The sequence below is a fragment of the Ilyonectria robusta genome (assembly GCF_021365365.1).
Source record: "Ilyonectria robusta strain PMI_751 chromosome Unknown BGZ61scaffold_21, whole genome shotgun sequence".
Taxonomy (NCBI): Eukaryota; Fungi; Ascomycota; class Sordariomycetes; order Hypocreales; family Nectriaceae; genus Ilyonectria; species Ilyonectria robusta.
Window position 1 is genome coordinate 379,786 of NW_025764455.1, and position 26,729 is coordinate 406,514.

Here is a 26,729-nt window from a genome sequence, read left to right on the forward strand (position 1 = left end):
AGCGATTGCTAGAGTCTTTCGGCTCTAGCGCCATGCTCAGACGATCAGGTAAATTACCGCTGCTCAGTTCATCCCAATAAATGCAAACCCCTGATCCATCGTTAAAGTTGGATTCCTAACCCTGCCGGCATACGCCATGTTGACTGGTCATGTCTGAGAACGCAAGACTTGGCTGGCCCTCAGCTGAGAGACGGATGGAACGCTCCTCCGCCCAAGCATAGCCAACCAGAGGACCCGATGCCAGTTGAGATTGTCGATGGGATCTAAAAGTCTAGCTCTTCAAAATGTAACATGTGACAATACTGAGAAGAAACTCCTGCAATGCCCGATCACGAACCATCCCCGGCCTCACCCACGCTGGGCATGAATCCGTTTGCACCAATCCCGCCCATGAGCCACTTGGTAGTCACAAAGTCGTGTCTCCATCATGATGCCAATGAAGCCCGCAATACAAATACCCCCGCTGTCGCTCACACTAGTTGCCCCTAAGCTAAACTCCCGCTCCTCGACGGGCACGTTTTCCATGATCTCAGCGAAGCAGTTGACATAGACTGCACCACCTAACAAGCCCTCCCAGAAGATGATTGCGAAAACCACGTATACTGATGGGATGAAGAACAGGATTGCGTGAAGAGTGAGGATAACTAGGTTGCCCACTTGGAACATCGAGGGGAGGTATAGGTGGTGGATGCGAAACCAGGGAGTCGAGGATCGAGAGATGAAGACGCCCAGCTGATATAAGAAACCATAGAACGGATAGAACCCGCGAAACTCATCGAATGGAGACTGGTCCAGCGGGAATAGCAGTGTGGGGGCGACACCCTGGTTGATGGTGTACTCCGCAACGTATACGAGCAGTAGCGGGAGCATATATGGGAAGAATAGGGCTTTAGCTCTCCTCAAGTTTTCTTGCAACGACGACCCCCCACCTTGAGCATGCGCCGTATACGCGGATGAGGCCACTGATGGCCCGGGGGCAAGTAGAGCCGTCGAGGCTGTACCCTGTGGCATGCCATCCACATCGTCGTCGTCAAGATCTCGCTCCGGCACAGCACCGTATTCCTTAAGCTTCGACCCTTCATCCAGGGGCCCCCGTGGCAAGACCACAAAGAAGCTTATGAACATGATGGCGGGCAGACACGCCGAGAACAGCAGGCTGTCTCGGACGCTGAAGCCCCACCAGTCCGTCAGCACCACGTAGAGCCCCGCGCCCACCAGGCCCGCGGCGCCGGTGCCCGAGCCCCAGCCCGCGAGGCTGATGTGCCCGTAGTAATGGGTCAGGCCGAGGAAGCTCAACTCGCCGCCGCCGCTGCTGAGGCTCGCGAGCACGACGCCGAGGAGCTTAACGGCCACGGACTTATCGGCCGGCGTCAGGGCGACCATGAGCATGCCCGTCGAGGACAGCCCGATGAATATGAGGATTCGCACGGCGTACGGGACGCGGTGGATAAAGTACGGCGCGACGAGCTTCGTGACGAACGAGGGCATGACGTCGGCGAGGAGCACCACGCCCTTGGGGAGCGACCCGACGAGGTCCTGCGCGGCGGAGAGGATGATGACGTAGAGGACATTGTTGATGAGGCCTGGGGATCCATTAGCGAGGACGCGGAGACGCGGAGACGTTCAATTCGACTGCGACTGACCAAAGAGCCAAAAGGCGGCAACAACCTTCGTGTCCGAGTGTCCGAAGATGGAGGCCATCCTCGCCCTGTAGACGGCCCACGACGACGACGGCGACCCGGGCATGGGCAGCAGCCCGGAAGAGGGAGGCGAACGACCAGACATGGCAGCTCTTGCGTAGGATATCAGGGCCAAGCAAACATTGTGCACAGCGTATGGTGCGTGGATCGCGAGGGCATGCGACGGCGCGACGTTGATAAGACGGTTGCGGGCGAGACAAGGTGTCACGAGCCCCCCGAGATAAGAGGTTCCGAAGGTCTGGGCTCTGCGCCCCATGACGTTGATCATGCGTGTTGGGGGTGCTGGGGACTCGTGTACAGCGGCTTACAGTGGGCATAGTGGGGATGCGCATTGTGCACCCGCTAATTCTCGAGTGGGCCTGTGGGAGGAAGCTCCGGGACTCAATTACAGGTTTCAACTCTAGGATGATAGGAACCGAGCACGAGGCGTGACAGTCGCTGGAAGCCCAAATATTTGTTTACAAGCTTGTGTCCTTCAAGCCCTCCATTTTGCATCCAGATTGCAAGTTTATGCCAGAGTCAGAAAGTCCCTGCCGTCAGGCGTTGCTAGTTTTAGACTGATAGATGTTAGGTCGACCTTGGCCTGCTTCGCCATCTCATTACAGTCTGCCATTTCGATGCAGATACTGAAGAAGAGAGTGGTTGCTGATACTAACTTGTGAATAAAATTCTTATGATCAATTGCATTTACCAAGAACTAAATCCGCTTTTATCTTCGCCAGGACCGACTCGCGATATCTGGGTGACTTCACTTGGCCTCCCAGGCCTCTTCACAGTCGATACATCAAATTCATGGTCTGAGTCTTATATTTTCATATGGTCTCGTAGCTGTCATCTTGCTGGTCTTTCCACCGATACCATATCGGTTCGAATTCGAGTATACCAATGTGACCACTCGTGGCCCGAAATTTCTCCTTGGGCCTCCAGATCAGGAATCTCACACAAGGGGAGAGAGGCATCGAAGGGTACGGGATCTATATTTTTAAGGGTTGATAGTGCCGCTTCCTAACAAAAATTTCTTAGGGACCTCAAAACTCATTAACCCCAGCATCGAGTTGACATCTAGGTGTTGGTAACGCGGTAGCATCCACGTAAATGCCGTCATCCCGATCCGATTAGATCCGGTCCGGCGCCGCCCGGAAAAATACCGGGCCACTTTTTTTTCTTCTCATCGCGACCCGGCCGGCCGCAAGCCAATCCTCCTGATCGCATTACCATGCCTCCGAGGTAGCCGTGGGATTACGCCATTGCTGATGCAAAACACCATGGTCCTGTAGCTTCGCAACTCCTCCCGTCACGACCGCATCTCCTCTGGCAATCACACCAACCCTTCAAGCATTTCTCCCGCAGCTCGAAGTCACAATGGCCGACGCCAACGCCCAGTCCGCTTGCCCTGTCGACCACAAGACCCGCGACGCCTGGATCGAGCAGGCTCGTGAGGCCGAGGCGAAGAAGGCTCAGGCCCAAGCCCAAGCCCCAGCCCAGGCAAAGGCTGCTCCGCCTTCCGTGTGCCCCGTCGACCACACTGCCCGCTCCGAACCCAAGTCTTGGTCGCAGACGTTCTCATCCTACATACCCTGGGGCTCCTCGACTCCCACTGCCGTCCCTACTCCCACACAGCCTCCCCGCGGCGGCCTCGACACCGACCGAGCCGTGTCGACCATCCCTCGAACAACCGGAACCTCGGCCGCATGCCCCGTCGACCATGGCGACGATGCCCCTCCCAAGCCCGCGAACCACGAAATGGAGACCGGGATGGATCCGTCTGGCAACTGGGTGTACCCGTCTGAGAAGATGTTTTTCGAGGCGATGAAGCGTAAGGGGTACGATGCCAAGGTTGCGGATATGAAGACGGTGGTGCCGATCCACAACGCCGTCAACGAGCGAGCTTGGAAGGAGATCAAGGAGTGGGAGGCCCCGTACCTCACCGGCTCGAAGTAAGTCCTCCGCAAGCCAGTCTGTTCACGCAGCGGAACGCTAACGACCTGCAGATGCGACGGCCCCAAGCTCGAGTCCTTCGCCAACAAGATGGACCGCATGACCCCGACCGCCCGCATCAACACCATCCTCGGCTTCACCGCGCCTTTCGACCGTCACGACTGGGTCATCGACCGCTGCGGCACCCGCGTTGACTATGTTATCGACTTCTACGCCGGGCGACCAGACGGCAAGGGTGGACCAAGCTTCTATCTGGACGTGCGGCCAAAGCTGAACACCTGGGAGGGCGTCAAGATGCGGGCGATGAAGTGGGCGTGGCTCGCCTAGGACCTTTTCCTCCGGGTCGTGGAATGTCGAGAATATGTAAAATTTAGAGATGAGGAATGATACCATTTGATGGGGCGTTAGGAGCAATGTATAACAATGGATAGACAGGTACGGAGGGGGTTTAGAAGACCCAGTCAAGGAAAATCTCCAATGTACATCATCAAGACTAGTATAGTTCTTGTTCGATCTTCTTAATTATCTCTGGGGGATAAGAATCCGACTCATTGAAAGAATCTACGCCACTCGCCGACTTTCAACACGAGAAACTACATGGCTCATGAAACAAGCTCTACGGCCGTCATGTCTTGTTCTGCTCGCCCATCGTCGTTCTCACTCGTCCTTCTTCGTCCGAAATTGGGCCGTCAATCGCACTGGTGCTGCGGTCTCAAATGCCTGCGAGTCTAGATTCCACCCATTGGATGCCATTTTCTCCCACAGCTCTGGATTGCAGAACTGTTTTTCGTACCCGTTCACATCTCGACCATCTTTGACCACAATGTCGTTCTGCCAGGTGTTAAACCGCGACCTTTCTCCACAGAAGATCCGGTCTATCTCCACGGTGTAGCCCACCCCTTTCTCCATGAGCCAAGTTATCTCCAAGGCCATGAACCAGGCACTAATCGCATGGGCCGGCTCGGCGCCCTGCCAGAGGAGGATCTTGATAGGAGTTGAGCCAGTATTAGAGTGACACCAGATAAACTGGGTTTGCATACCACCGTCAACTATCGCAATGTTAATGCGAGGGTCGCCTCCTCCCATAGCGTGCGAATAGCTCTCTGCCATCTCAATATGAGAAACGGATTGCCCGTCCCGGTTGCTGGCCACAGGACTCCAAAAGATGATGCTCTCCCGTCGGGCAACTTCGGTCGGCGTCAGGACTTTGCCGGTTTTGAGATACTCGTGAAAGAGAATTGTGGCACGCTGGCGATTGAGATTGGTCATGCAGACACTTCGAACCCCAAGATAGTTCATCCAGAGGTGAGCGAAAACCAGACCAATCATCAAGTAAACGACGCTCTGATGGTTTTCAACATGCTTGACCAGAAATGTTCCAACCAAAAGACCAATCAGTCCTACTGCAGTCTCTTGGCTTGCTTCCTTTGCGTTCAGCTCAGCCAAGTTGTCATGCTTCGCAAAGTGGACGCTCAAGGCTGCTTTGCTTGCACCGGCTGAGACGCCACAGAGAGCGCGGAGTGCTTCACCAGAAGTAAGAGCAACAATCTTGCCCCACGGTCCAAAGTAAGGGCTATACAACTCGAGAAAGAAGGCAGTGTCGTTGAACAGATCCGCTAGAAACCGATACTTCTTTGCATCTGGCTCGATACGGAGGCCAAACTGCTGGGCAAAGACAATGGTGGCAACCCGGGACATGGCATCCTTTAGGATGGTCAGAAGCAGGGCGAATGTGGCGGAAGAGTTGGCATCGCCGACTCCGAGACCTTGGAGGAGGGCGCGGTTGGCGAGAAGAGAGGTGATGGTGGAAAAGAAGGCTTGAAGAGAGTCGTATGTCTGGTAGGCGAAGTAGTCATCCGAGACGGAGTGCGGGAATCCGACCGGGAGAAAGGCGTCAAAAAGGACCTTGCGCCATTCACGCATCGATCGGAAAATGAAGTTGTTGGACTTGTTCTTGGCCAAGACCTGTTTGGGATGTTAGCAAACGGCGCCATTAGATAGTCGGGGACGGTAGGTACTGGGACGATGTGGTTGTCGGGAGTGTGTAGCCATCGCTGCGTGATGTTGCCCGACTTGTCTAGCTCCTGGATTTCGACCTCCTGGCCTTGACCAAGAAGAGTGGTGATTCCATTGTGTTTAGTCTCTGGAGAGGCATCGTGGTGGTGAATGGGGTCAGCTTGAGCGCGAAGCCCTGACCCTTCGTCGTCGCTCATCGTGATGAAGGGGTCGTTGCTCTGACGATGACAACAGATTTGATGACGTCTGTTCAGTCAGGCAGATTCACACAATGCTCAAGGGCTCCAATGCATATGTGTAGGTGTGGAAGATGGAAACCCGGAGTGGGCGGGCGGGCGATTGTTTGTTGTAGGTTCCACGTGTGTGCGAGCAGGAGCCGCGAAGCCTGAAGGTGAGTGTCACAGCTTGCCAGCTGTGATTCACTGCCGGCCGCCAGCTGCCACCCGTGCTGAGATCAGCGCCACAACGCTGGCGTAAAATGGCGGTAAATATGATTTTATTCGCAGATGTTGCTATTTGCACGCATTAGATACGAGTCTTCCGAAAGGGCGCTTGGTAATATCTCCGCCGCCTTGTCTGTATGCGTGAATGAATGGGAAGTCTTGAGTGCTGGAGGCTCCCTAGCGTTGAACTCTTGTGCGTCACCCGCTTTGCGCCTCTTCTCATGCCAACTCGGTGTACAAAGTTGGAGTAATTCCCTTGCACTGCTTCTAGCTTCCGTTGCAACAGCGGATTACTTAGGAAGCGAGACGAGGTGAGGGGTCAAGTTCCCGCCTCTACTTCGATCCCGCGTGTGGCCAACTACAGCGCCATTGCCAGCTCGGTGAACCGCCACACGACCGTTATGGAATCAGGAGAATATTACCGCCGGCACTGAGCCACCCTGAGGCCTACACAATTGGCCACGTTTGGGCGACTGTTGGGGGAATACTCTTCTTCCACCAAGAGACAGCCAGGGTCAGGTTGGCCGGCTGAGGCCGACATGCGAAGACGAAGGAAAGAACGCCAAACCCCTAGGTATCATTCAAGAGTGAAGTGACTATCCGACACTTTTACAGTGCAGCAGGTGACACTGATGGTGTGGCAAATTTAACCGCGTTTCATTCCTTGTTGATTGCCGACGGGCTGCCGACTTGGTCGATCACTTTAGAGGCACAGCGACCGTCGCTCATGAGAGCCTGTCAATAGTACAACGTTGGCCCTATATTCTAAACCAGAGGGTTGACCTTATGGATTTAGTCTTCCTCTGGAGATTGAATATTGCAGATAGAAAGCATATGAGCAATGAAGCCGGACGGAGTTTGAGAGTACATTCGTCGCGGCCGTATCCTTATGACGAGTGTATAGTTATGAATGGCAACAAAATCGTGAAATTTCAACCCATTCATGGCTTCTCAGATGCCGATCAAAGAGCAGTACATGTCGGTCTTTTTTATTACAAGGAGAAGAAAAATTTGTCTTGACCCTCTCAATATCCAGCTCAAAGACGTGATCGTCGTGCTAAGGGGATTTCAATTCCTTTGATCTTGCGTGCTACCGGCGACTAGATGCCTCTGGTTGATGGAGCATTTACCTCTGGAATCATGGGCGGAGAAATTACGGCAGGATTGGAAGAAAGGAATTATTGATCGATGTATACTATAACTTGGGTAATGTAACTTGATTGCCGGTGTTTATAAAAGAATTCTAATTTCTCAACGACTGAAGCTAAAAGTGGAATGGCCCTGATTACGACCGGACTCTCGAACTTGCCCAAGTGGAAGGCCTATGCTTGGCTCCTGGACGATATTAGCTGCGAGTGCTAATACTTCCTAGCCGATCCAACCCCAACCACGATCAATGGGCAACCCGGTCAATAACAGCTTTAGAAGTATGCGACATGGAGTTTAAAGTTTTTGTTATATAGGTCCTCTGATCATCATTTATATTGGATGTGCTTCAAAGGCCGTAAACTATTCGCTCCTGGTCTATCGCTTAACAGCTTGACCATTCTCATCAATAAGGTACTCCTCAGTCTTGATGGGGCCCTCGCCAACGCCAGTCATAATTACCCTGCTAACGCCCTCCTTCAGCGATGCCGCGAGGCTGCTCTCAAGCTCCACGGTCGACTTGATGCTGGCGGTACCCTCCTTCCAGCCCGTGACCTCTGCAAGGGGTTGGTAGAAGCTGCCCAGGATAGTGCTGGCATCCTCCTCCAGGTAGTAGACAACGCAGTTGGGGCCGGCATCGAAGGTGTAGGCGGCAATGGTCTTGCCGGCCTTGGCGTTGATCTGCTCGACCGCGCGGATGGCAGCGCGCGAGACGTCGTTCATGTAGAAGATGGGAGGGTAGGTGTCGGCGCAAGTGGCGTGGAACGAGTTGGACTCCCGCATCGTCACCTCGGCGAACTTGGCAAAGTCCTTGGCGTGGACTGCAGCCTCCATCGAAGCCATGTTGGCGGGGACAACGGTCGATATCCTCTGCTGGAAGAGACCAGAGGTGGCAACGGTCTGCTGCATGCCGGAGGTGGAAGAGACACCCTTCTTAGCAGCGCTGGCAACCAGGATCAGCGCGCGCATCTCGGGCCAGTGCGAAGCGGGAGCAATCAGCTCGGCCTTGGAGTCGCTTCCGTCGTCCTTCTCTCCCATCCTCCACGCGACGTAGCCGCCAAACAGACTACGGCAGGCAGATCCAGATCCCTGTCGGGCAACGAGCGAGAGCTCAGCGGGCGAGTCGGGGAGCTCGTAGAGGAGCGCGATGGCCTTGACGAGGGCGGCGAAGCCAGCGGCAGACGAGGCCAGGCCAGCTGCGGTGGGGAAGTTGTTTTCGGAGACGAGCTTCACGGGCATGGCCGACAGCTTGGGCAGCGACGCGTCGGCAGCCTCGAGGGCGGCACGGCGAGAGCGCAGCTCGCGGAAGCAAGCCTGGGTTCGCGCACCAGAGACATCGGAAGCCTCGCCATTGAGGGTCAGGCTGTCGCCGTCGTTGTACGCGCTGGAGCAGGAGGCGGTCGTCAGGGTTCGCAGGTCGGCCTGGGAGAGGGTGACGGAGAGGGAGCTGTTGGTGGGGAGGTTGAGCTTGGGGTCACGCTTGCCCCAGTACCTGTCGTCGCGCAATTAGCCATGGAATTGAGCCGGAACATATATCAAGAACGCGTACTTGACCACGGCAATGTTGACGGGAGCAGTGGTGCTAGCCCGGTAGACCTTGGTGTCCGCCATTGTGAGGAAGAGGGGTTGAGGATGTTGGGATGGAGAGGAGCAAGATCAAGGCAGGAAAGAAGCTCTCGCGGGACAGAGAACTCTCAAAAGGTCAGGGAGATGCAGATATTGGCTAGCGACAAGCTCTGCGACTACACCGACTTGTCGGAAAGACTTGGAGATGGCATCCCGATGGCTTGAAGGACCGGTGCTGCGGTGGCGGCCCGATGGAGATTAGTGCGGGGTCCAGCCCCTCAGTTGAACCCCTGAAAGCCCCTCAACACCAACAAGAAAACATCCCGACATTGGGCTGGGATGTCCCCTGAATGTCGTGGGGGCAGCTCACGGGATTGTGCGGGATCGGGTGGGATAGACAAGCGTGTAAAATGTCTGAAATTAAAATGTATATGAGTGTTTTGAATTACAGCTCCAAGTTTTGTTGCTAATATGCGTCTGTCTCGCCGTACAAAACGCCGTCATCAGACTCTGACGGGAACCTCTAGAAATAACCTCAACGCAAACTCCCAATGAATTGAAGCTCAAGGCAAAGGCCAGTCTGCAACATCTTTATTGCTAAGCTACTGTCTCCTCTGATACTGGGTGTAGTATTAAATGCATGTCCCTATTGCTCGTAAATGCTTCATAGCCTTGATCTATCTCAGGACCTCGTAGAAAATTAAAATTAAAACAAAAACAATAAGAAAGGAAATTATCCCATTCTTTTGTTCGCTAGAGAGGGGTTGGACCGGCTGCGGAGACGCCTGGCTGTCGAGCAATCCCACGGGCGGGTAGTGCACTGGTGCGCATGCGACGATAGGTAGAGCTCTAGGATGTGAAGCGCTCATAGAATCCTCCGAGCTTTGTGATGGCGCGGAATTAACAGCCGGGCTAGATTGGAGGTTGCCAGCAGCATAACTGGTCTGAGTAGAGGGATCCATATTTAATGGCGGGTTGGCTGAGGTCTGAGTAGAGTGGCCCATCTCTAATGGTGGGTCGGCTGAGGCCTGACTAGAACGGTCCATCTTTAATAGTCGAGTAGATTAGTTGAGAGTGTATAGAGTGTGTTGTTGTCTGGTTTGTCTGTGCAAATGAGATGATGTGAGCTCGTGCAGGAAAAGACGACCAGCAGAACAGCAAGACAGTCAGAGAAGATAGTAGAGAGTTGGAAATAAAAGGGAAAATCTTCAAGTCTAGAGAATCTCCTGTGATATTTATGTTCGTAGACTCGATTTGAGTTTGCACGTCTGGTCAAAAGGGTGTTCAGTAAAATCGTCCAAGGCGTGAGGATGCGAAGTTTTTCTGGGCAAGAAACGCCCAGAAGACCTGGATGGTTCTCCAATAACCAATTGAACCACTGGTGAAGAGGAGGTCCTGCGTCCTTCCTCCAAATTTAGACAGCAAGGTAGAGACTCGAAAGTGTACCAATAGTCAAGAACAAGTGGCCTTACAATTACCCTCATGGCTTTGGCATGTAGTTTTTTGCGCGGCCATTACATTTCCATGGATGTTAAATAGGGAAAGGTACCTGGAAGAGTAGCACCCATTAATTCGGTGCAGATGGACTCCCAAAGCTTTGCATTGAGGCGAAATTGCATGGCTAGCTACCCGGTAGCTCCTCTCAACAACGATGACTTCTCTAGGCAATAGCTGGACATGGACATGTCACATAGGACTCTATTGATGCTTCCACGTCCATAAAGGTTTACCATTCGAACGCACCTGGTTTCAAGTAGGGTGTTCACCATCGACTTGCTGGGTTGACCCGCGGTGGGAAGCGAGATCGGCGCCAGCGTCGCATTGTGGGCCTATCACCAAACGGCAAAGACATGCCATGCCATTCTTTTTGTCCATACCGCATGAAGGGAAGTTTTGAGACATAACAAGAGGCCCAAGTGCCCGGAATCATGGTGCTCAAAACTAGTGCTTGTCCAATGGTGGCTCGATGAAGCCCCCTGGGCCAAGCTTGGGTTTGTGACGTCATGGACCCTTTCCTGTCCGGCCAGATCCAGGAACAGCTCCAAGGATCTTCCACGAACTTGGGATCATCTCCAACCAGACTGAATTTGCTATCGACGAGTTTCCTTTCCATTCGGATTGATATTTACTCACATAGACGAGCGGTCACAATGAGCCATGTACTTTGTCGCGCGACAGTGCGGTTCTCTCCCGCACTGCGCCTAAGACCATCCTCGCCCTTCAGCTCCCACCACCAGCCCTTCCTGCGGAGTCGCGTGCCGCTGACGTCGGTTCTCGGGCGCTCATTTTCGAGGTCGTGTTCGTTGAAAGAAGAGGAATCCGACAGAAAAGAAGAAGAGCAGAGAGAGAAGGCCCGCCAAAGAGAACAACGAAAAGTTACATCCGGAAAGAGTGCGCAGTCATTGGAGAACGACCGACCATGGCACAGAGAGGGTAGTCATGCACAGCCAAAGTCAACATCACCGGACCCTACACACGGAGACTTAACGAAAGGTACATTGCACTGTCGGTGTGGATTCGTGCCCTTACTGATACTGACACGATTACAGGCAGGCTCTTGACAACCCCGACCCGACTACTCAAACTTATCCTGCCCATGCCCTTCCACCCCAAGCAAGAACACATCAACGTGCCCGTTGAGAATCCAAAAGGCGAGACGGTCGAGCCATTGGCACTCCTAGTTCACCCCCAACAGCCGCTGTCCTACCTCGAGCGATTAATACAAGCGGAGATCCCACCACTACGATACAACGACCGAGACAAGCTTCCAGATATTGTATTTCGGGCCGAAGCCGACCAGGAAGAATCCCACCACCATAAGGACCGGCGGGATACCAATGTCGCCTCATACTCTGGCCTTGGCCATGAGGGCCCAGACAAGAAGCACACTGCCTGGGTGCGCTGGAGTGGTAGCACCGAAGTAGGCGACTTCATACGAGACGCGGCGCGTGGGACCGAGTTTGCCATCGACATCGAAGGCCACGGAAAGGAGTTGCGCGTGGCCGTGCCGAGCTTCAAGGACCGTACCTACTACATGCGGATGCAACTGAGGAGAATGTCGCGCGAGATTGATGCCATGGCCAAAGTCAAGAGCGAGTGTGATCAGCTCGCCCATCAAGGAGCCCACCGACTCGCTCAAGGTGGCTTCGCTGCTCTTGCTACATGGTGGGGGGTCGTATACTATATTACGTTTCACACGGAGATGGGATGGGACTTGGTGGAGCCCGTGACCTATCTCGCGGGATTGACTACCATCATGGGAGGATACCTGTGGTTCCTCTTTATTAGTCGAGACCTCAGCTACAAGGCGGCCATGAAGCTGACGGTGTCGAAGCGTCAGAACGCGCTATACCAGGAGCGCGGCCTCGACCCGAGCAAGTGGGAGCACCTGGTCCACGAGGCAAATGGGCTGCGGAGAGAAATCAAGATGGCGGCGGCCGAGTACGATGCAGAGTGGGACGAGACGAAGGACTTGAGCGAGGACGTGAAGGAGGTTCTAGAAGCAGAGAAGCGGAAGAATGGCGGTGACAAGGAGAAACTAAAGGACGATGATGACGAGGACGAGGAAGAATCACTGTCACGAGATAACAAGTGAGTGGCTTGACGGAGAAGCCGACTGTGTAGTTGATGTGTTGGACGTTCGGCACATCGGCGAGTCCGTCGTGGGTCGACAAGCCAGGAGACAATACCGGGTGATGACGGCAGTTTGCGCTTCGAAAAAGGAAATAAAAAACATGTGCCTGAATGGCGCATAGCCCGGGCCAAAGCTGAAATGAAGAAATATGCAAGATCTAACTGATTCGGCATCATCATTGAGTCAACGTCTCATGATTGTTAGCGTAAAGTCACTAGCAGAATGGGGTGATGTCTTGGATGACGTATAACAATGCAGATTGGCTGGTATTCGCACGGCCCTAGAGTGCCATTTCCAGCGGCAGCATACAGTGCGGATACAGCCCTACTTAGTGGCCATCCCGTCCATCCCCTCACACCTGAGCTTGTTCATCCCACCTCACCCCACCCTCTCAACCAACAACCACCACTACAAACGACGCCGTCTCGCACTCCACCAACAGTCCGACGTCCAACCATGGCCCAGGCGTTTGTCACGATCGCCTCGCCGGAGGTCAGCAGATACCTCGAAGCGGCAGTCTTCTGGAACTATTCTGGGCCTGTTCTAGAAGCCTGTTCCCCTCTCGAGCCTCATATCATCCCGCACTAGCTGTTTAAAAGCTGGAGGTCCGAGACCAATCCCCCACCCCCTCACCGGCCGTAACCGCAAGCGACGAGATGGCGCCCCAAGTCATACATCTGCCCGACGGCCAGACCTTTACCGTCACGCCTGTGTTCGCAGGCCTTGGCTTCAAGAGCCACGAGCTGAACACCCACCGCCACGCCTTCCCCATCGGCTGGACTGTCGTCCTAAACACCGAGGCCGATTCGGACGACGACGGCGACGAAGACGATGACGATGATAAGGATACCGATACGGACCGTCACGGCGCCGAGAATGGCCACGGCGTCTTTCTCGACGGAGACAAGGGCGCCGCCGCCCGTGTGAAGAGGCACATCCACTCGTTTGCGAAGCCGACGCTGCAGGGCGACAACCTCTTCATCTCGTCGATTGCGAACCCCTCGAGCTCCGAGTTCAAGCCGGCCGCCAGCCCCACCCGGCAGATCGCCATGATGCTGTGGATCACGCTCTACTGGTACTTCCACCAGCCCGAGCCGGACTCGCAGGTCCCCGCCGGCGCCGCAAAGGCCACTCCCCTCGGGGCCAAGCCGCGCGGGGAGTGGAAGATCAACATCAAGCGCGACGGCGTGCTGCGGGGCCGCAACTTGATCCCCAAGCTGGAGCGCATGGGGCTCATCGCCTCGGCTGACACTGCCGTCGGCACGAGCGTCGACGACAACGACGAAGGCTGGACGCGGATGTTTGCGACTCGCCGGATGTTCTGGCAGCTCCCGGGACGGCTTTTTCTCTTCTCGCTGCAGCCCAACAGGTCTATGAGCTCGTTCCCCGGGTCACCCACCAGCAGCCGCCCCGGTTCACCTACTCGGGGCGAGGGGGCTCATAGCCCGCACTATCACTCCCCACACTCGTCGTTTGGACGCCTGGACACCGACCTTCCTGGTGGACCGATTCCAACCACCATGGTGACGGTCCCAAGCTTCCCAATCGGTCCATTCTTCTCGAGCTCTCACCTCCCCACGTACTACCCGCCTCCGCCGCTCCAGTACATCTTCACGAACAACATTCGCCACCCCCTTCGGCCAAAGCCCCCGAGGATGGGAGAAGTCTTTTACACCCGGTTTGTTCCGAGTGTTGGCCAGTACCTGTCGTTCCGAGTCGCGTCGTCCTCTCCAAAGCCAGTGCCATACTATGGCCCGGTTGGGCTCGACCCCCCGGTTAATGTTCACACGACTACACTCAGCGATAATGACCTCATGAAAATGTGGATGGGAAAGCCCCGTGTAAATGCTTTCTGGGGTGACTACGGCCCGGATTTCCTCACGAACTCTTTGAACCAGCCACATTCATTCCCCGTCATTGGACAATGGGATGGCGTGCCCTTTGGGTACTTCGAAATCTATTGGGTCAAGGAGGATATTTTGGGCCGCCACCTTGGCAATGAAGCTGGGGAGTGGGATAGAGGACTTCATGTTTTGATTGGTGAAGAATGGGCCAGAGGCCGGGTGCCCGTCTGGTTGTCGGGTCTGGTGCATTGGTGTCTGACATCGGACTACCGCACCATGAACATTTGCCTAGAGCCAAGGGTGGACAACGCTAGGTGAGCAAGCAATTAACTGGAATTATCACGCCATATACTGACAAGCTCCAGATTTCTGCAACGTCTTGAGTATTCAGGTTTCTGTCGAGAGAAGCAGATATCCTTCCCTCACAAGCAATCCTGGTATGTGCGCATGCGCCGGGAACAATGGGAAGGGCCTGCCCTCTGAGGGCGTTGCCTATGCTGAGACGACTGGTGTGACTGCATGGAATGATTTTTATGTATTCAATTTTATGTTGAGCGAGCGGGTGTTGATATCGCAATGTGGGCGCAGTGATTCAGCGATGAACAAATGCGATAACAAAATTGGCTTTGACATTTGGAGAAGAAATCAGAACTAGTCTGTTGTTCTTTCTGCGGCTTTGTCTTTCATAGCCCCCGGACGTGGTCTACAATACAGCTTCTCTTTCTTGGATAGCACGAACACATGAATTTCTCCAGTGTCGCTGTCGAGGTGTAAAAACCCATGTTTCATTCCATTTTCATGTGTAAAGTTCGTACCCTGTTCCAGATACTGTCCGTCATGCCGGGTATTGTTCATCAATGAACAGTGCCGGATTTCAACATCTTTTCCACATATTGCATATTATTTCTTTGTTCCCCGAGCAAGAACCCACCCAGCTTAGGAATCTTGTTCTAATTCTACGACTAAAATTCCCCTCAGCTGAGGGATAAATAGGAGGGCATTTCGTATTCACTTTACTAATTGCTCTATCATCACGTTTCAATACGGGAAGAAAAGGACAACCGCGGTAAATCAGAAATTTATTTGGTAGCTGAAGTAAAATGGCCTCCTCTTGTACTGAAGTGCCTGCCACTGACGCACGGATTGGAAACCGCTCTGCCTCCTTCTCTCTGCATGAAACCGATGAGTTCATCCGGCAGTCTTACCTCCGCGGTCACTTAGCCCCAGCCTTTACGCCTCCCAGCAAAGAATGCACCCGCTGCAGGAGGATGTATACCGGCCTCAACGAGCTCTGCATCAAATGCCTCAGGGAAAAGTATACTCAAGACAAAGCGAAGGAAGAAGTCCACGATTCTTTCCTTGAAGAGTGCCAGCGATGCAAAAAGCCCACGTTGCATTTGGGTCTTGAATGGTGTGTCGAATGCAGTGCAGTCCCGAATGAAGAGTTCTCTTTGTATTGTGACCAATGCGATATTGTATTTGAACTCCCTCTTTTCGTGAGAGATAGGGTTGGGAAGATTGTGGATATGCTAAAGGTCAAGAACCTGTGGTGTATGAAGTGTTCAGGAGTTGCAGGGTCATGGTTGAGACTATTGGACGATGAATGAGCAGTGAGAGGAGACTTATTAGGGAACTGGAAATGGAGTTTGAACTTTAGTAGAATCAATTGCTCCAAGTATAATTAGCTGAGGAATACATGAACAATCTATTTTATTTTCATCTCTGCTTGAGACTTGACTTAATTATGCCTCCAGCTCAACGAGGAGCTTACCTCCGCTGATTTCACCCTTGCGCATTCGATCCAGCCCCTTGTTAACATTGTGTAAACCGTCCTCAATATCGATAATTCTCGGCGGCACCATCGCGCGAGTAGCCAACAGTCGCTCCAGCCAGCTCGACAACGCCTCGCCAATTTCGGGCACTTCATGGTACAGCTTAACGGGGATGGTGTGGAAGATGATGCCCGCGGGTTGTTCGCCCTTGGGCAGACCGCTCAAGCCTACTAGGTGTGCTGGGATGATGGGCTCACTGGGAGGTGTGCTGGGAGGTGAGTTGACTGGAGCAGCTCGCTTGGCCTCGGGACCTAAAGCGCGGAGGAGGAGCTCGGCGGTGTCACGGCCTCGAGTATCGATTCCGAATCGTAGCTTTCCGTTTGTGTTGGCACGGAGGATGGCGACTGCGCGTTCAGGGTCGTGGCTGTCGACGAGCAGGTCTGGTCGGAGGATGGGGTTTTCTGAAATTCTCAGTCCATGCTTGGCGTTATCAACCACCAAAGCGACCTTGAGTCCAACGAGACGAGCCAGTTGCACCGCAATGCTTGCTGATGTAGATGATCCGCCCCAGATTGCGATCCAATCCCCTGACTTGGCGCCCTCGCTGGGTAGGATACCCTGCAAGCACTCTCCCCTGATGTCTTGGGGCACCGATTCCTCCGGGATGCTTCGAACAAGATCGAGGATGTTAGGGCCGTCATGGGCCCTGGTAAAGTCGACGCCGAGGCAGACTCCCAGCGCCAAGGATGCCGCTACGAAGGCGACGCCGAGAGTAGCTCCCTCACTGACGGTGATTTCCTTGGGGATTCTAACGACATTGAAGTCAGAGGCCACGACGTATTGCTGGTATGTGGCTTTTCGGAGGTCTCGGTAGTCGGTTGAAATAACAATGACCTGTTGGATATTAGCTTCAGGAATATGAGGGAATTTTCATGTTCGTGATTGACCTTGTCATTTGTCTTGACCCTTGAAGGCCGGTTGGCGGCTCGCACGACTGTGCCTGCAGCCTCACGACCGGAGATATAAGGAAGCTCTGGGATGCCAAAACCGTAATCACTGAATAATATTTGATTAATAATGGGTGACAAATACCCTCAAGGCTGAACTCACGGTGATTTCCAGTCGATTGGGTTCAACCCGATAGTGCTTGTCCGTACCAACAGCTCATGGTCGTGTTTTGTAGCCGGCAACGCGTGTCCACTCGTCACCTCGTACTGCTGCTTCACTCCATGTAGTAGGAGGACAGTTTGGGTATCTGGTAGTTGGACTGCGGGGTTGGAATCGATCGATTGAATTGACGCGGCCTGGCTGGCTTCGAGGGAGTGGATTGAGGGGAGTTCGACAGAACGAGGCACAGCAGCGAACTGAGTTGCTGTCGTTTGGAACTCGGAGACGGCGTCGGTGTCTGCTATCCGGAAATCGTTTGAGGGCTCCGCAGTGAGCGAAACAAAAGAACTACCGAAGCTCATTTTGGCAACGATGCCTTTTCGATTCAGATTTCGTCGGTAGATGGTTTGACCAGTCGGCTTGGCGTTTGATACGACGAGGCTGGTTTGGGAACCCGGAAGAGCGTGCCAAACCTTCTAATGATCTACAAGACAGTGCAGCTGAAAGAAGCGATGAATGAGTCTCCAAGTTCATCAATGTCGGCCACAACGGAACCGGGCTCGTTTTGTTTGATCCCAGGCCTGTACACGCGAGGAGTTAGCGGGCCTGTAGTGGATTGCGTCATGTTCACTGCTGTCGAATCAGACTCAAGGTAGATATACCACGCCCGCATTTAGGATGACGTGACTCGGGGAATTGTCGCTTCTGTTGGTGTTGCTTGCCGGTGTCGGGATGTGATCCTGGGACCCCACACAGACGATGGTGTTATTTGGCCTATCGATGACCCAACTTGCGATTGTCCAGTATCTACCCCATCTTAGTGCACCGCTTTTGCTTAGTTTTATAAATAGTTTCAACGCATAGATTTCTTATTGGGTTGATTTTGTACGTGTGGCAAATCCCCCGTTCTCGTCTCGCTAATGAAAAGTTTTGCCTGGCATCCTTGGATGAAAAGAGTCAAAAGATTAGCTCTACGCCTATTTAATGAATTCAAGAGTTAATGAGGGATAATATCGAATAACTTGAAACTTAGAAAGAGCCCCCATGGTACATGCTTCATTGTATGGTCGGGACAAGACCCATGAAGGATCGAGGGCCAGATCTTGCGATAAGGATATCTTGATAACTCCGAATGGATTCGCGGGGTTTCGCCAATCAAGTGAACCATTCAAAGCTTTTTGCGGCTTACCTCGGGTGCGTATGGGTCTGCGTTGTTAGATATCGATGGTGCAACCCCCCTATACGGATGACGCCATCCCCGGACCGGAGGGACAACTTCCAATTTCTTAGAGAATGCGTAAGTGGATGACGGATAAATGGGGGACTTGATCTCACAACATCAGATTGGACGAATATGGGAAGTCTATGTAAGTCTGTCAATTACCAGGTCAATGCAACTACATACACGTTATGCCCTTCAGATCAGATATAACCGGTTTCGGCGCAGGCTTGGCAGATCTTCTTACTGAAACGATTGAGGATGCTGCTCAAGCTCTTATCAACTATCGAGCGCCAGTGTAGACCGCCGAGCATTCGCATCGGTCGGCCATAGCTACGAATACCATCAACGAGGCCAAAGCTGATCTGGCGTCCTACCTCGATATCTCAGACGATTACGAGACAATCTTTATACATAGTGGTAGGTAGGGGGAGGTTTCCGCTTTGGCTCGGAGCATGCCAACATTGTGGCGGATAGCCGCAAGATGAATAGCGGAAGGTTTGGAACGATGCCGGATAATAGTACCTGGAACCTCTCTTAGGGTGCCGCAATGGTCTATTATTGTGATAACGAGACGGTTGGGTGTGGAATTCGCTGGGTTTCCCTAGTCCCTTGACCCGGGGCTCGATAAACCGATTGTTATAGCCGACATCAGCTCCAACATCCTTTCAAGGACGATCACGATCAAGGAGTTCTCAACTATCTTCTTCAGCAACCAGAAGAACCTTAGAACGACTAGCATCACCTTTGTAGTTACCAACAAAAGCTTCCTACCGCCTATGGCATCTTAGCCTCCTGCGACTCTATTGAGACAACTGGGTCTGCCTATTACGCCTCGCATCTTCGAGCATGGGACTATTGCAAAGAACAATAGACTCTATAATACACTCGCATTTTTGAGTACACACACCACTTTCAAGGTAAGATCTAAACTAATCAAGTTTTCTTCACTGTGTATATTGCGGGCCAGGTCCTAAAGAGGCTGCTGCTACATCATCCCAAAATGTAAGGACAGCAAGCTGTAGCCGAAGAGAAGGCTTGACTGATCTACAGAGCTCTCGAGGCCTATCCTGATATCTATAATATCATCCCTGATAAGACGGTGCAGTCACGTATGAATATCTGCTTCAGGATCGAAGGGGGCGATCCTGCAGAGGAGACTTTCTTGGAGGAGGCTGCTACCCTGGGGCTGACTGGGCCGAGTCTCAGGCCACCGTGCTGTGGGAAGAATTCGAGCGAGTATTTACAACTTAATCTTTCTCGAGGGTGTGGAGAAGCTTGTCAAGTTTATCGGCACCTTCACGTCGCCACGGGGCTTCCATAAAATAGTGAGGCAGGGATGGCTAGCTCAGGGCTTTCAGGGGCCTTCGAAAAAACGCCGCAGTGGTGGAACTTCTGTGTTGGCTGTGCTTCGGAGTACTTGAAGGTTCACCAGATTGCAGACAGATATTCATTCTCTGTTTGCTCGCACTCATTCGATATATTTGTTCCGAAAACGTGGTTGCTGAATTGAAGCCAAAGGAGGCATTGCGGTCCAGAACAGGGACGGCTTCCTCACTATCATTTTATCATTTCGGTTCGCAATCGACAACGCCACGACTTCCAGCTCAGCCAATGTCACCCGGTGTCGTCTTTACTACCGTTGTCGCCCCGGCCTCTGCTTTTCCAAGCCAAGCAATGCCGAGTGTAAAGCAGTGACCGGGCCATCCTCAGGCTCTGGAAGTAGGGTAATAGAAGCGAAAATTATTGACAAGCACTGAATAGAGGAGAGAGATTGCAGCAGATATACTGCCGGTAACTGTTGAAAATACAGTCTCGAATGACACACTCTTGCTTGGTTTCTATCAAGACGTCACTCCTTGACAGATGAAAACTTTGGATATGCTTATGAGGACAACGGTCTCGGGCCCTTTCCTAGACAGAACAATATAAAAGACAGGTGGATTTAGGAGCAAATGAATGCATCCTGTACAGAGGCAAAAGTTTGAGGAATCCCATTTCATATTCGATTAGAAACATTGGCGTGACGGGTTCTTATTTTGACCCGACACTATTAATATTTCGTATTTCTTCTAAAATGACAAATAAAACAAGAAAGCAAGAGGCCGCCGATGCTTAATAGAAGAAAAAGACGGGTGTGGTTCGTTCGCTTATGCAACCCCCCTCCATTCGACGTGGGTGCCTTGGACAGTTTCTTCCCTATTGCTCGTATCGGCACACCCAATTTTTTCTGCACATACATATTTAGCATAAGATGAACTCGTTTTCTTTCGGAGAGAGACTGGCTGCGCTATGTGGCATCGGTTAATATGACATTGTACTGCGTATAACATTTGCGAGTTGCTCAAGCATTTCTAATTAGACACCGCAGCTAGGAGTAAAACTAGCCAGTAATGAGATTAGGAATATACGGGGAATCACAGTGGAACCTATTGGCACCTCAGCCTATTGGTTCAAGATTCACTATCCGAAACGACTGGCACATAAGTTTGTTTTGGAACATTTGAATTCATTTTAGGGCATATTCAACGCCTTTTGTCACTAATCTATCAAGCTTCATGAGCTATTTCTAATTTTTCGGACCAATTACTTCAACAGGGGCTTCAGAAGCTCAATGATATCCTGGTCCGTCTTGCCCTTGACACCGAGGAGCTCGTTGTCGGTCTTCTCGAACTTTCCACCGCTCTTGGGGTCGAAAATAGCACGGAAGAGGTAAGGAGCAAATGTCTCCATATCGTAAAGTCCCTTGGCCAGTCTCTCATCTGCCTTGGCAGTGAGATCGTCCAGGGCAACAGGGATGGGTGCCCAAGACCTCTCGGGAGCAACCTGCTTGGCAAGGGCGAGAAGCTTGTTCTGGGTAGTAATGAGATCATGGATATAGACGACGCGGTTCTTAGTCTCATCCGGGTGGCTGACAACGCCAATAAGAGCATCAGCTACACTGGTAAGAGTAGTGGTGCTGAACTCAACATCGCCGCCGTCGATAATGATAGGCTTTGATTGAGAGTGGTCGAGGATGAAGTTGTGCTGCAGTCCCCAGTCGAGGAAGGCGGCGTTATAAACAAAGGTGTAGCTCAGAGGCGTCGACTTAGACTTCTCAATGAGGACATCCTGGATCTTGACCTTCTGGGCGAAGACGGGAAGTTGGCGAACGCTAGGGACGTCCAAGTTGGAGCCGTACTCAGAGGGGAGGAAGCGCTGAACGCCAGCAGCGATGGCGGCGTCGATAAATGTCAATTGAGCGTCGATGGCGAGAGTTGTGAGAGTAGAAATGACGGCATCCTGGCCCTGGAGGGCGGACTTGAGAGACTCGAGCGAAGAATAGTCGACCTCGACAACATCGGTGCCAGCGGGGAATTCCGAAGCAGAACCAGCGCGCTTGAGGACGCGAATGTTAAACTTTCCGGACTCGACAAACTTCTTGAAGACGATGGAGCCGAGAGAGCCAGAGGCACCGGCAATGACGATGTTCTTGAGGGCAGCCATTGTGGATTGTGTTGGTTTAAATTAAAATGGTGAATGATGATTGACAGATGTGTTAAGGAGTTGAATGATGATTGTGAGTTGATGGATGAATTAATCTAAAGCCATAGACACAGAAATATATACACATGGACAACTTTGGTTTCGCTCATAATGATGTTTGTGATGCTATACGAACCTAGTTACTCAGCGCCCAGCCTCACCTGAGGTGAAGTTACAAATTTCCCCTGGGTTCAGGCTAGGGAAGTCTGAGGATGTGGGATACCGAGTGGGATGCCGAGCGGGATGCCGTGAGCGGGATGACTTTAGCAGAACTCCGGAAAGCTAACCATGTTAGGGGATTAGTCAGTCTAGACCCGACTCTGCGGCCACCCTGGTTATCCCACTCGGCGTATCCCACTCTGGCTGCGTATCCCATTTATCCCACACCTCCGCCGGTCCAGGCTCAACAACACCTGGATTACGAACTTTGGTCACAGACATTGCGAGGCTTGTTATGCGAAAGGCCACTCGATTGCCCCATTGCTGGTTGTGATTCCACATGATCTGTCCGATTACCGTCTAACATTTTCCTTGATTACCTGATTAAGCCCCTGCTGCAACGGGAGTGGACTCTGGGATACCCAGCTTCTCAGAACAGTAATCGCGATGCCTTCTGGATTGGATCTATCCCACGATCCATCCCACGATCTATCCCACCCGGCTATAGGAGCAGGAGGGGATCCATTCGCCCACAGGTTAGTGTAGCCCCAAATGTCCCCCGGAACCTACTGCCACCGCCTGTCAACGTGAAAGTGGGATTCCCGACATACCAATCTGGAGCCTCGTCTAATCAATGTCTCAGCACGGCTGCAGGAGATCAATCCACTAGCCGGCATGTATGCCATTGTGGGAAAGCCTTCATTCGGAAAGAACATCTCAGGCGACACCAAGCAACCCATGGTGAACGCACTTTTGTTTGCACAATCTGCCAACGGTCGTTCACTCGCAAGTTAGTCTCTACCGCCCTGAAGATATGCACTGCTTTATGCTGATTACTGTACCATTAGTGACCTGCTCCGACGCCACTTGACACGGCATGATTTGACTTCCGCACCGGATTCACGCAGGGGGAGAGCTTGCGATGCTTGTCACGCAAACAAGACGAAATGCGATGGAGGCACTCAGTGCTCTCTGTGCTCCAAGCGAGGAATCAGCTGCACATATAGACTTGTCTCTGCCAACGGAAGGGCAAGTGGAAGTCCACCAGGCGCAAAGAGTGACGGACAATCCTCCACAGATCCCGCGGTGCTTTCTACACCATCCACAACAGAGAGAGATATTAGAGAAGATTCTCCAGTACCTGCCCCTGTTGGTGGGTTGAGCCTTGAAACACAACAGGCCCTGGGAAATAATCCTGCAGTCATCGGGTTAGCTCGGTTTGCCAATGTCCTTGCATTACGAACCACTACATTGGATGACAATTTCCGGCTTCCTGAAGATGATCGACGATGGTTCGAAACCAGCACAAACGAGTATTTGGGCCATTTTCATGAAAGCTGGCCCATTATTCATGGCCCCACCTTTGATTCAGCGACACCTCCTCTTTGCATCGTTGCGACTGTGGCAATGATAGGATCGTGGCTTAAGAACCCGACAGACACGGAGGACGCTGCACTCGAACTCCACAGAATTCTGATGGAGAAATTCCTTGAGGAGCTGGTTAGTCGTTCCCGTACTTCGTTTTGACATCAGCTCACCACTTCTAGTCACAACCTGCCCCTCGTAATTTGGATGAGAAGCCTTGGCGGACCGAATTATATCAAGCCATCGTTCTAAATATCATCTTCGCATTTTATCACGGGGTATGTACCACACAGCTGATTGCAGAATATCGTTGTTTAACCTTTGCGTCTAGGGCGAGAAAATAGTAGCAAGAGCTGTCCTGATTAAAGGAATTCTGGTTGCAGTGCTACGAGAGATTGAATTTTTTGTTTGTTCAAGCTCTGGATATCAACAACGAGCTCATTTTCCGGGCACATTCTTGCCCTGGGTACAAACTCTGCGCGAACGTTGGAAGAGGTAAGCATTCTCTCTCATTACTTTTGGAATATTCTTGACGGCTAACGGTAAAAGAACGATCGTATGCTTATACAAGATTGATGCGTACTTGTCAATTGCCAGATGGCAACCCCCTACAATGCACCGAGAGGAACTGGATGTTGCCCTCCCATGTACATTTGCGCTCTGGAATGCCTGGGGCCTCGACGTCTTCTTCAAGAGGCTAACCCAAGAGCCTGCCGACCGCACGACTTACAAACTCTCTGAAATCACAAACAACCCAAATTCACGAGGAAGACCCCTATTACTAGTCGAAGACGTTCACCTCGCCCTATGCGGTTTGCTCCCGGGAATATGGAACCATTTACAAATAACTCGCCGGACCGGAAAAGTTGGACTGGATTCACTGAGGTCTTTGGCGTGGCACCTCGAAACCTGGAAAGCCGAGATGGAGAGGATCTCCCTTCAATGCAGCCAAAGCTTTCTCACGGAGGAGACGGCAGGGCTCCCATTTGTGGCGTATCTGGGAAGGTTTGATGAGGACCCGGCGCGTGAAAGGCTGGCAGCAACGGTGCACATCAAATCACTGCTATCTGATTCATTGATGGTGTATCACATCCAAGGGATGCAACTCTATGCCGACGTGCGAACAATCAACGCTGTTGCGATGTATCTGGATACCCCAACACCAAGCGAGTCCACGGTACCGCCTAGGATCCAAAACTATCAAGCTCAGCTTCACGAATGGGCGGTTACCGCAGAGAGCAGAAGAGCACTGCTTCATGCCGTCGGGGTCCTTAGGATGCGCGAGGCCGGCTCCGACGGAAAGGAGCCGCCGAATCAAAGCATCGACCCAGTGACGCAACTCGCAAGTGCATTGAGCGCTCTGGTGGTGTGGGCGTGGATCATGTATGCCGAGGATGCATGCAGCTGCATCCCGAGTCTGGATCACATCAACATCGGGGTTGATCCACCGGACTTACAAAGCACAACGCGCCTGGAGAACTGGATTCATTCGGGCGGCACAGCCGGAATACACGGCATCGCTTTCTGTAGATGCGTTGTGGATGGGTGGATGGCTCAATTCGCGTCTACTCTACCGCAGGGGAACCGCAGATGGGAACTTGGCGAGGAAATTGCGCCTATGCTTCGCGCTTCATTGAAGACGTCACTGTGAGCTCCCTGGTTGGAGACATACTACTACTTATTGTATAAAGTTGCTTGGATTGCATTATTGAATGTCGGAGTTTGATTATGGAACTAAAGGAGACCATGGATTGTGACACCTCCGCATGAGGAATGACCGATGTTTTGTTCATCAACCGAGCCAGTCGCCTGGATCGGTCGAGGTAGGTTGCCCAACATGTCGGTCGAGCGAACTATGTAGATGAACTCGTACGCGACCCGCCTAGGCATCGAGTCCCACAGTATCATGGGGGTGGAAATGATTGCAGAGCTGGAGTTGGTCTTGAACAGGCTCTGGAAGTGCGTTTCGCGCAGGGCGTACCACTCGATATCTTTCAGGTTCCGGGGGCGCCAGTGGACGAAGTCCTTCCACTCATCCAGGATGGGTCGCGCGTCCGGATCCTCGAACGTCGCCTTGAATAATACGCGAGCATCAGACAAGGCCTCCAGCTCCTGCACAATCCCCGGCGAATCCCTCGGACGGTTGTCTCCGCCACCGTTTTCCAGCGGCGCGAGGCAGATTGGCGTGCCATCCAACCGCGTGAACCGGTCCCAGTACGGCTCAACCTTCAACTGGTAGATGTCCCGCTTCGCCTCCAGGCTGAGCACGCTGTGCAATCGCTTGATCTCGCATCCGCGACCCATCTCGGCTTCGATAGCTAGCTCCCCCAGGAGTGCTCGGGTGAACGAATGTTCCGGTTCACCGCTCGCCTTCTTCCTCTTGTTGGAGGCGCAAAACACTTCGCACCGCCGGTTGAAGATGCGGCCGTAGTTGACCATGTTGCCTGCATAACAGCAGTCGAAGAGGAAGAGAAGATCTCCGTCGAAGTCTTTGAAGTTGTCGAGGATGCTCGTCCAAACAACCTCGGTCTGTTCTTCGGCGTTCTCGCTGGGGCGCCAAACCATATTTCCATCTCTTTCCACCGCATGGCCCCCGTAGTATAATATGAATAGTTGTGTTGGATCTTCTGGTCGCTCGGCTGGTTTGACGTCTTCCGTGGCTTCGCTGAGGTGGTTAAGCAGTTCCAGGTTGATTGGCATGCGTCATCTTTTTTTTTTTCATCTCATAAGGCTTTTGTTCAACTTCGAATTGGTATTGGGACTTTAGCACACGGCACAACTCTTTTGTTGACTGGCGGATGTGCTGGCGATCGCTGAGCTCGTCTGGCCAGCAGGCCACCGGCGCTGTCACCTTGTTGTAACGCCGCTTTCCGGAGTGGAGGATGACATCTGTGGCCGAATTGAGGTCCGCAACGAGGTCTTGGAGGCATTTTAAGGAAGGGCTGTCGATGGATATCTGACTTGGGTCGGTGGCGGTAGATGGGTCTTGCGAGGTTGCTCTTAAGCGGTCTGAGGTGGAGCTGGAGTCTATCGGTCTAATGCGTCAGGTAATGGAGTAGAGTCGTGCTGTGGGGTAAAGCGACGTTGCAGCATTGAGTAAAGGAGCGGTTTGCCGAGCGGTCGATTTGGAAACTGGAGATGGTGCCTACTTTCATGAGCAATCATCCACGTGATATATATGGCGTTGTTCAGCCTGATCCAAAATGCCGCTCGCGTCCTGGAACCAACACGTACCTGCCTTTCCAACGTTGGGCAACACGGTGTCTCTTGCATCGCGACAGAAATGCGGGAAGGG

At 52.7% G+C, this 26,729-nt stretch overlaps 10 protein-coding genes across 10 annotated transcripts; 4 read left to right on the forward strand and 6 right to left on the reverse strand.

Moving 5' to 3' along the window:
* Positions 1-348: 348 nt before the first annotated feature.
* Positions 349-1,746, reverse strand: BGZ61DRAFT_362000 (batten's disease protein Cln3; the record flags this gene model as incomplete). The annotated part of the gene is made up of 2 exons (XM_046241322.1): positions 349-1,583; positions 1,644-1,746. The coding sequence occupies 2 exons, from the start codon at positions 1,744-1,746 to the stop codon at positions 349-351; spliced, it is 1,338 nt and encodes a 445-aa protein (XP_046099621.1).
* A 1,334-nt stretch (positions 1,747-3,080) lies between these two features.
* On the forward strand, positions 3,081-3,965 carry BGZ61DRAFT_305386 (cytochrome c/c1 heme-lyase; the record flags this gene model as incomplete). Its single annotated transcript, XM_046238729.1, has 2 exons — positions 3,081-3,637; positions 3,692-3,965. Coding segments are annotated over 2 exons (831 nt in total), but the record flags the coding sequence as incomplete, so codon positions are not given.
* A 105-nt stretch (positions 3,966-4,070) lies between these two features.
* BGZ61DRAFT_555360 (vitamin B6 photo-protection and homoeostasis-domain-containing protein) lies at positions 4,071-5,999 on the reverse strand. Its single transcript, XM_046255618.1, has 2 exons — positions 5,657-5,999; positions 4,071-5,603 (listed from the first exon to the last, which is right to left on the reverse strand). The coding sequence occupies exons 1-2, from the start codon at positions 5,849-5,851 to the stop codon at positions 4,296-4,298; spliced, it is 1,503 nt and encodes a 500-aa protein (XP_046099623.1). The 5' UTR covers positions 5,852-5,999; the 3' UTR covers positions 4,071-4,295.
* Positions 6,000-7,287: 1,288 nt separating this feature from the next.
* Positions 7,288-9,023, reverse strand: BGZ61DRAFT_427701 (GHMP kinase). Its single transcript, XM_046243711.1, has 2 exons — positions 8,793-9,023; positions 7,288-8,735 (listed from the first exon to the last, which is right to left on the reverse strand). The coding sequence occupies exons 1-2, from the start codon at positions 8,852-8,854 to the stop codon at positions 7,622-7,624; spliced, it is 1,176 nt and encodes a 391-aa protein (XP_046099624.1). The 5' UTR covers positions 8,855-9,023; the 3' UTR covers positions 7,288-7,621.
* A 1,936-nt stretch (positions 9,024-10,959) lies between these two features.
* BGZ61DRAFT_361638 (uncharacterized protein) lies at positions 10,960-12,404 on the forward strand (the record flags this gene model as incomplete). The annotated part of the gene is made up of 2 exons (XM_046241282.1): positions 10,960-11,302; positions 11,359-12,404. The coding sequence occupies 2 exons, from the start codon at positions 10,960-10,962 to the stop codon at positions 12,402-12,404; spliced, it is 1,389 nt and encodes a 462-aa protein (XP_046099625.1).
* Positions 12,405-12,659: 255 nt separating this feature from the next.
* BGZ61DRAFT_458753 (acyl-CoA N-acyltransferase) lies at positions 12,660-15,170 on the forward strand. The gene is made up of 2 exons (XM_046246801.1): positions 12,660-14,601; positions 14,653-15,170. Exons 1-2 carry the CDS (start codon positions 13,100-13,102, stop codon positions 14,768-14,770), a joined length of 1,620 nt encoding a protein of 539 aa, XP_046099626.1. The 5' UTR covers positions 12,660-13,099; the 3' UTR covers positions 14,771-15,170.
* Positions 15,171-15,807: 637 nt separating this feature from the next.
* Positions 15,808-17,733, reverse strand: BGZ61DRAFT_427712 (uncharacterized protein). Its single transcript, XM_046243712.1, has 3 exons — positions 17,170-17,733; positions 17,007-17,115; positions 15,808-16,953 (listed from the first exon to the last, which is right to left on the reverse strand). Exons 1-3 carry the CDS (start codon positions 17,526-17,528, stop codon positions 16,030-16,032), a joined length of 1,392 nt encoding a protein of 463 aa, XP_046099627.1. The 5' UTR covers positions 17,529-17,733; the 3' UTR covers positions 15,808-16,029.
* Positions 17,734-20,876: 3,143 nt separating this feature from the next.
* On the reverse strand, positions 20,877-22,038 carry BGZ61DRAFT_521136 (uncharacterized protein). The gene has a single exon (XM_046252476.1). The coding sequence runs from the start codon at positions 21,869-21,871 to the stop codon at positions 20,972-20,974; it is 900 nt and encodes a 299-aa protein (XP_046099628.1). The 5' UTR covers positions 21,872-22,038; the 3' UTR covers positions 20,877-20,971.
* A 273-nt stretch (positions 22,039-22,311) lies between these two features.
* Positions 22,312-25,166, forward strand: BGZ61DRAFT_591593 (uncharacterized protein). Its single transcript, XM_046256689.1, has 6 exons — positions 22,312-22,605; positions 22,713-22,859; positions 22,918-23,569; positions 23,617-23,712; positions 23,766-23,929; positions 23,984-25,166. Exons 1-6 carry the CDS (start codon positions 22,517-22,519, stop codon positions 25,083-25,085), a joined length of 2,250 nt encoding a protein of 749 aa, XP_046099629.1. The 5' UTR covers positions 22,312-22,516; the 3' UTR covers positions 25,086-25,166.
* Positions 25,167-25,168: 2 nt separating this feature from the next.
* Positions 25,169-25,999, reverse strand: BGZ61DRAFT_536645 (uncharacterized protein; the record flags this gene model as incomplete). Its single annotated transcript, XM_046254431.1, has 1 exon — positions 25,169-25,999. The coding sequence occupies one exon, from the start codon at positions 25,997-25,999 to the stop codon at positions 25,169-25,171; it is 831 nt and encodes a 276-aa protein (XP_046099630.1).
* Positions 26,000-26,729: the final 730 nt, after the last annotated feature.

Coding starts and splice junctions, on each gene's coding strand:
- BGZ61DRAFT_555360 (XM_046255618.1), bottom strand. CDS start 5,851: ATGAGCGACGACGAAGGGTCAGGGCTTCGCGCTCAAGCTGACCCCATT. Junction 5,604..5,656: donor CCGACAACCACATCGTCCCA/GTACCTACCGTC, acceptor CATCCCAAACAG/GTCTTGGCCAAGAACAAGTC.
- BGZ61DRAFT_427701 (XM_046243711.1), bottom strand. CDS start 8,854: ATGGCGGACACCAAGGTCTACCGGGCTAGCACCACTGCTCCCGTCAAC. Junction 8,736..8,792: donor GTCAACATTGCCGTGGTCAA/GTACGCGTTCTT, acceptor GCGCGACGACAG/GTACTGGGGCAAGCGTGACC.
- BGZ61DRAFT_458753 (XM_046246801.1), top strand. CDS start 13,100: ATGGCGCCCCAAGTCATACATCTGCCCGACGGCCAGACCTTTACCGTC. Junction 14,602..14,652: donor CCAAGGGTGGACAACGCTAG/GTGAGCAAGCAA, acceptor GACAAGCTCCAG/ATTTCTGCAACGTCTTGAGT.
- BGZ61DRAFT_427712 (XM_046243712.1), bottom strand. CDS start 17,528: ATGAGCTTCGGTAGTTCTTTTGTTTCGCTCACTGCGGAGCCCTCAAAC. Junction 17,116..17,169: donor CCAATCGACTGGAAATCACC/GTGAGTTCAGCC, acceptor AATATTATTCAG/TGATTACGGTTTTGGCATCC. Junction 16,954..17,006: donor GGGTCAAGACAAATGACAAG/GTCAATCACGAA, acceptor AATATCCAACAG/GTCATTGTTATTTCAACCGA.
- BGZ61DRAFT_521136 (XM_046252476.1), bottom strand. CDS start 21,871: ATGGCTGCCCTCAAGAACATCGTCATTGCCGGTGCCTCTGGCTCTCTC.
- BGZ61DRAFT_591593 (XM_046256689.1), top strand. CDS start 22,517: ATGCCTTCTGGATTGGATCTATCCCACGATCCATCCCACGATCTATCC. Junction 23,570..23,616: donor AGAAATTCCTTGAGGAGCTG/GTTAGTCGTTCC, acceptor CACCACTTCTAG/TCACAACCTGCCCCTCGTAA. Junction 23,713..23,765: donor TCTTCGCATTTTATCACGGG/GTATGTACCACA, acceptor CTTTGCGTCTAG/GGCGAGAAAATAGTAGCAAG.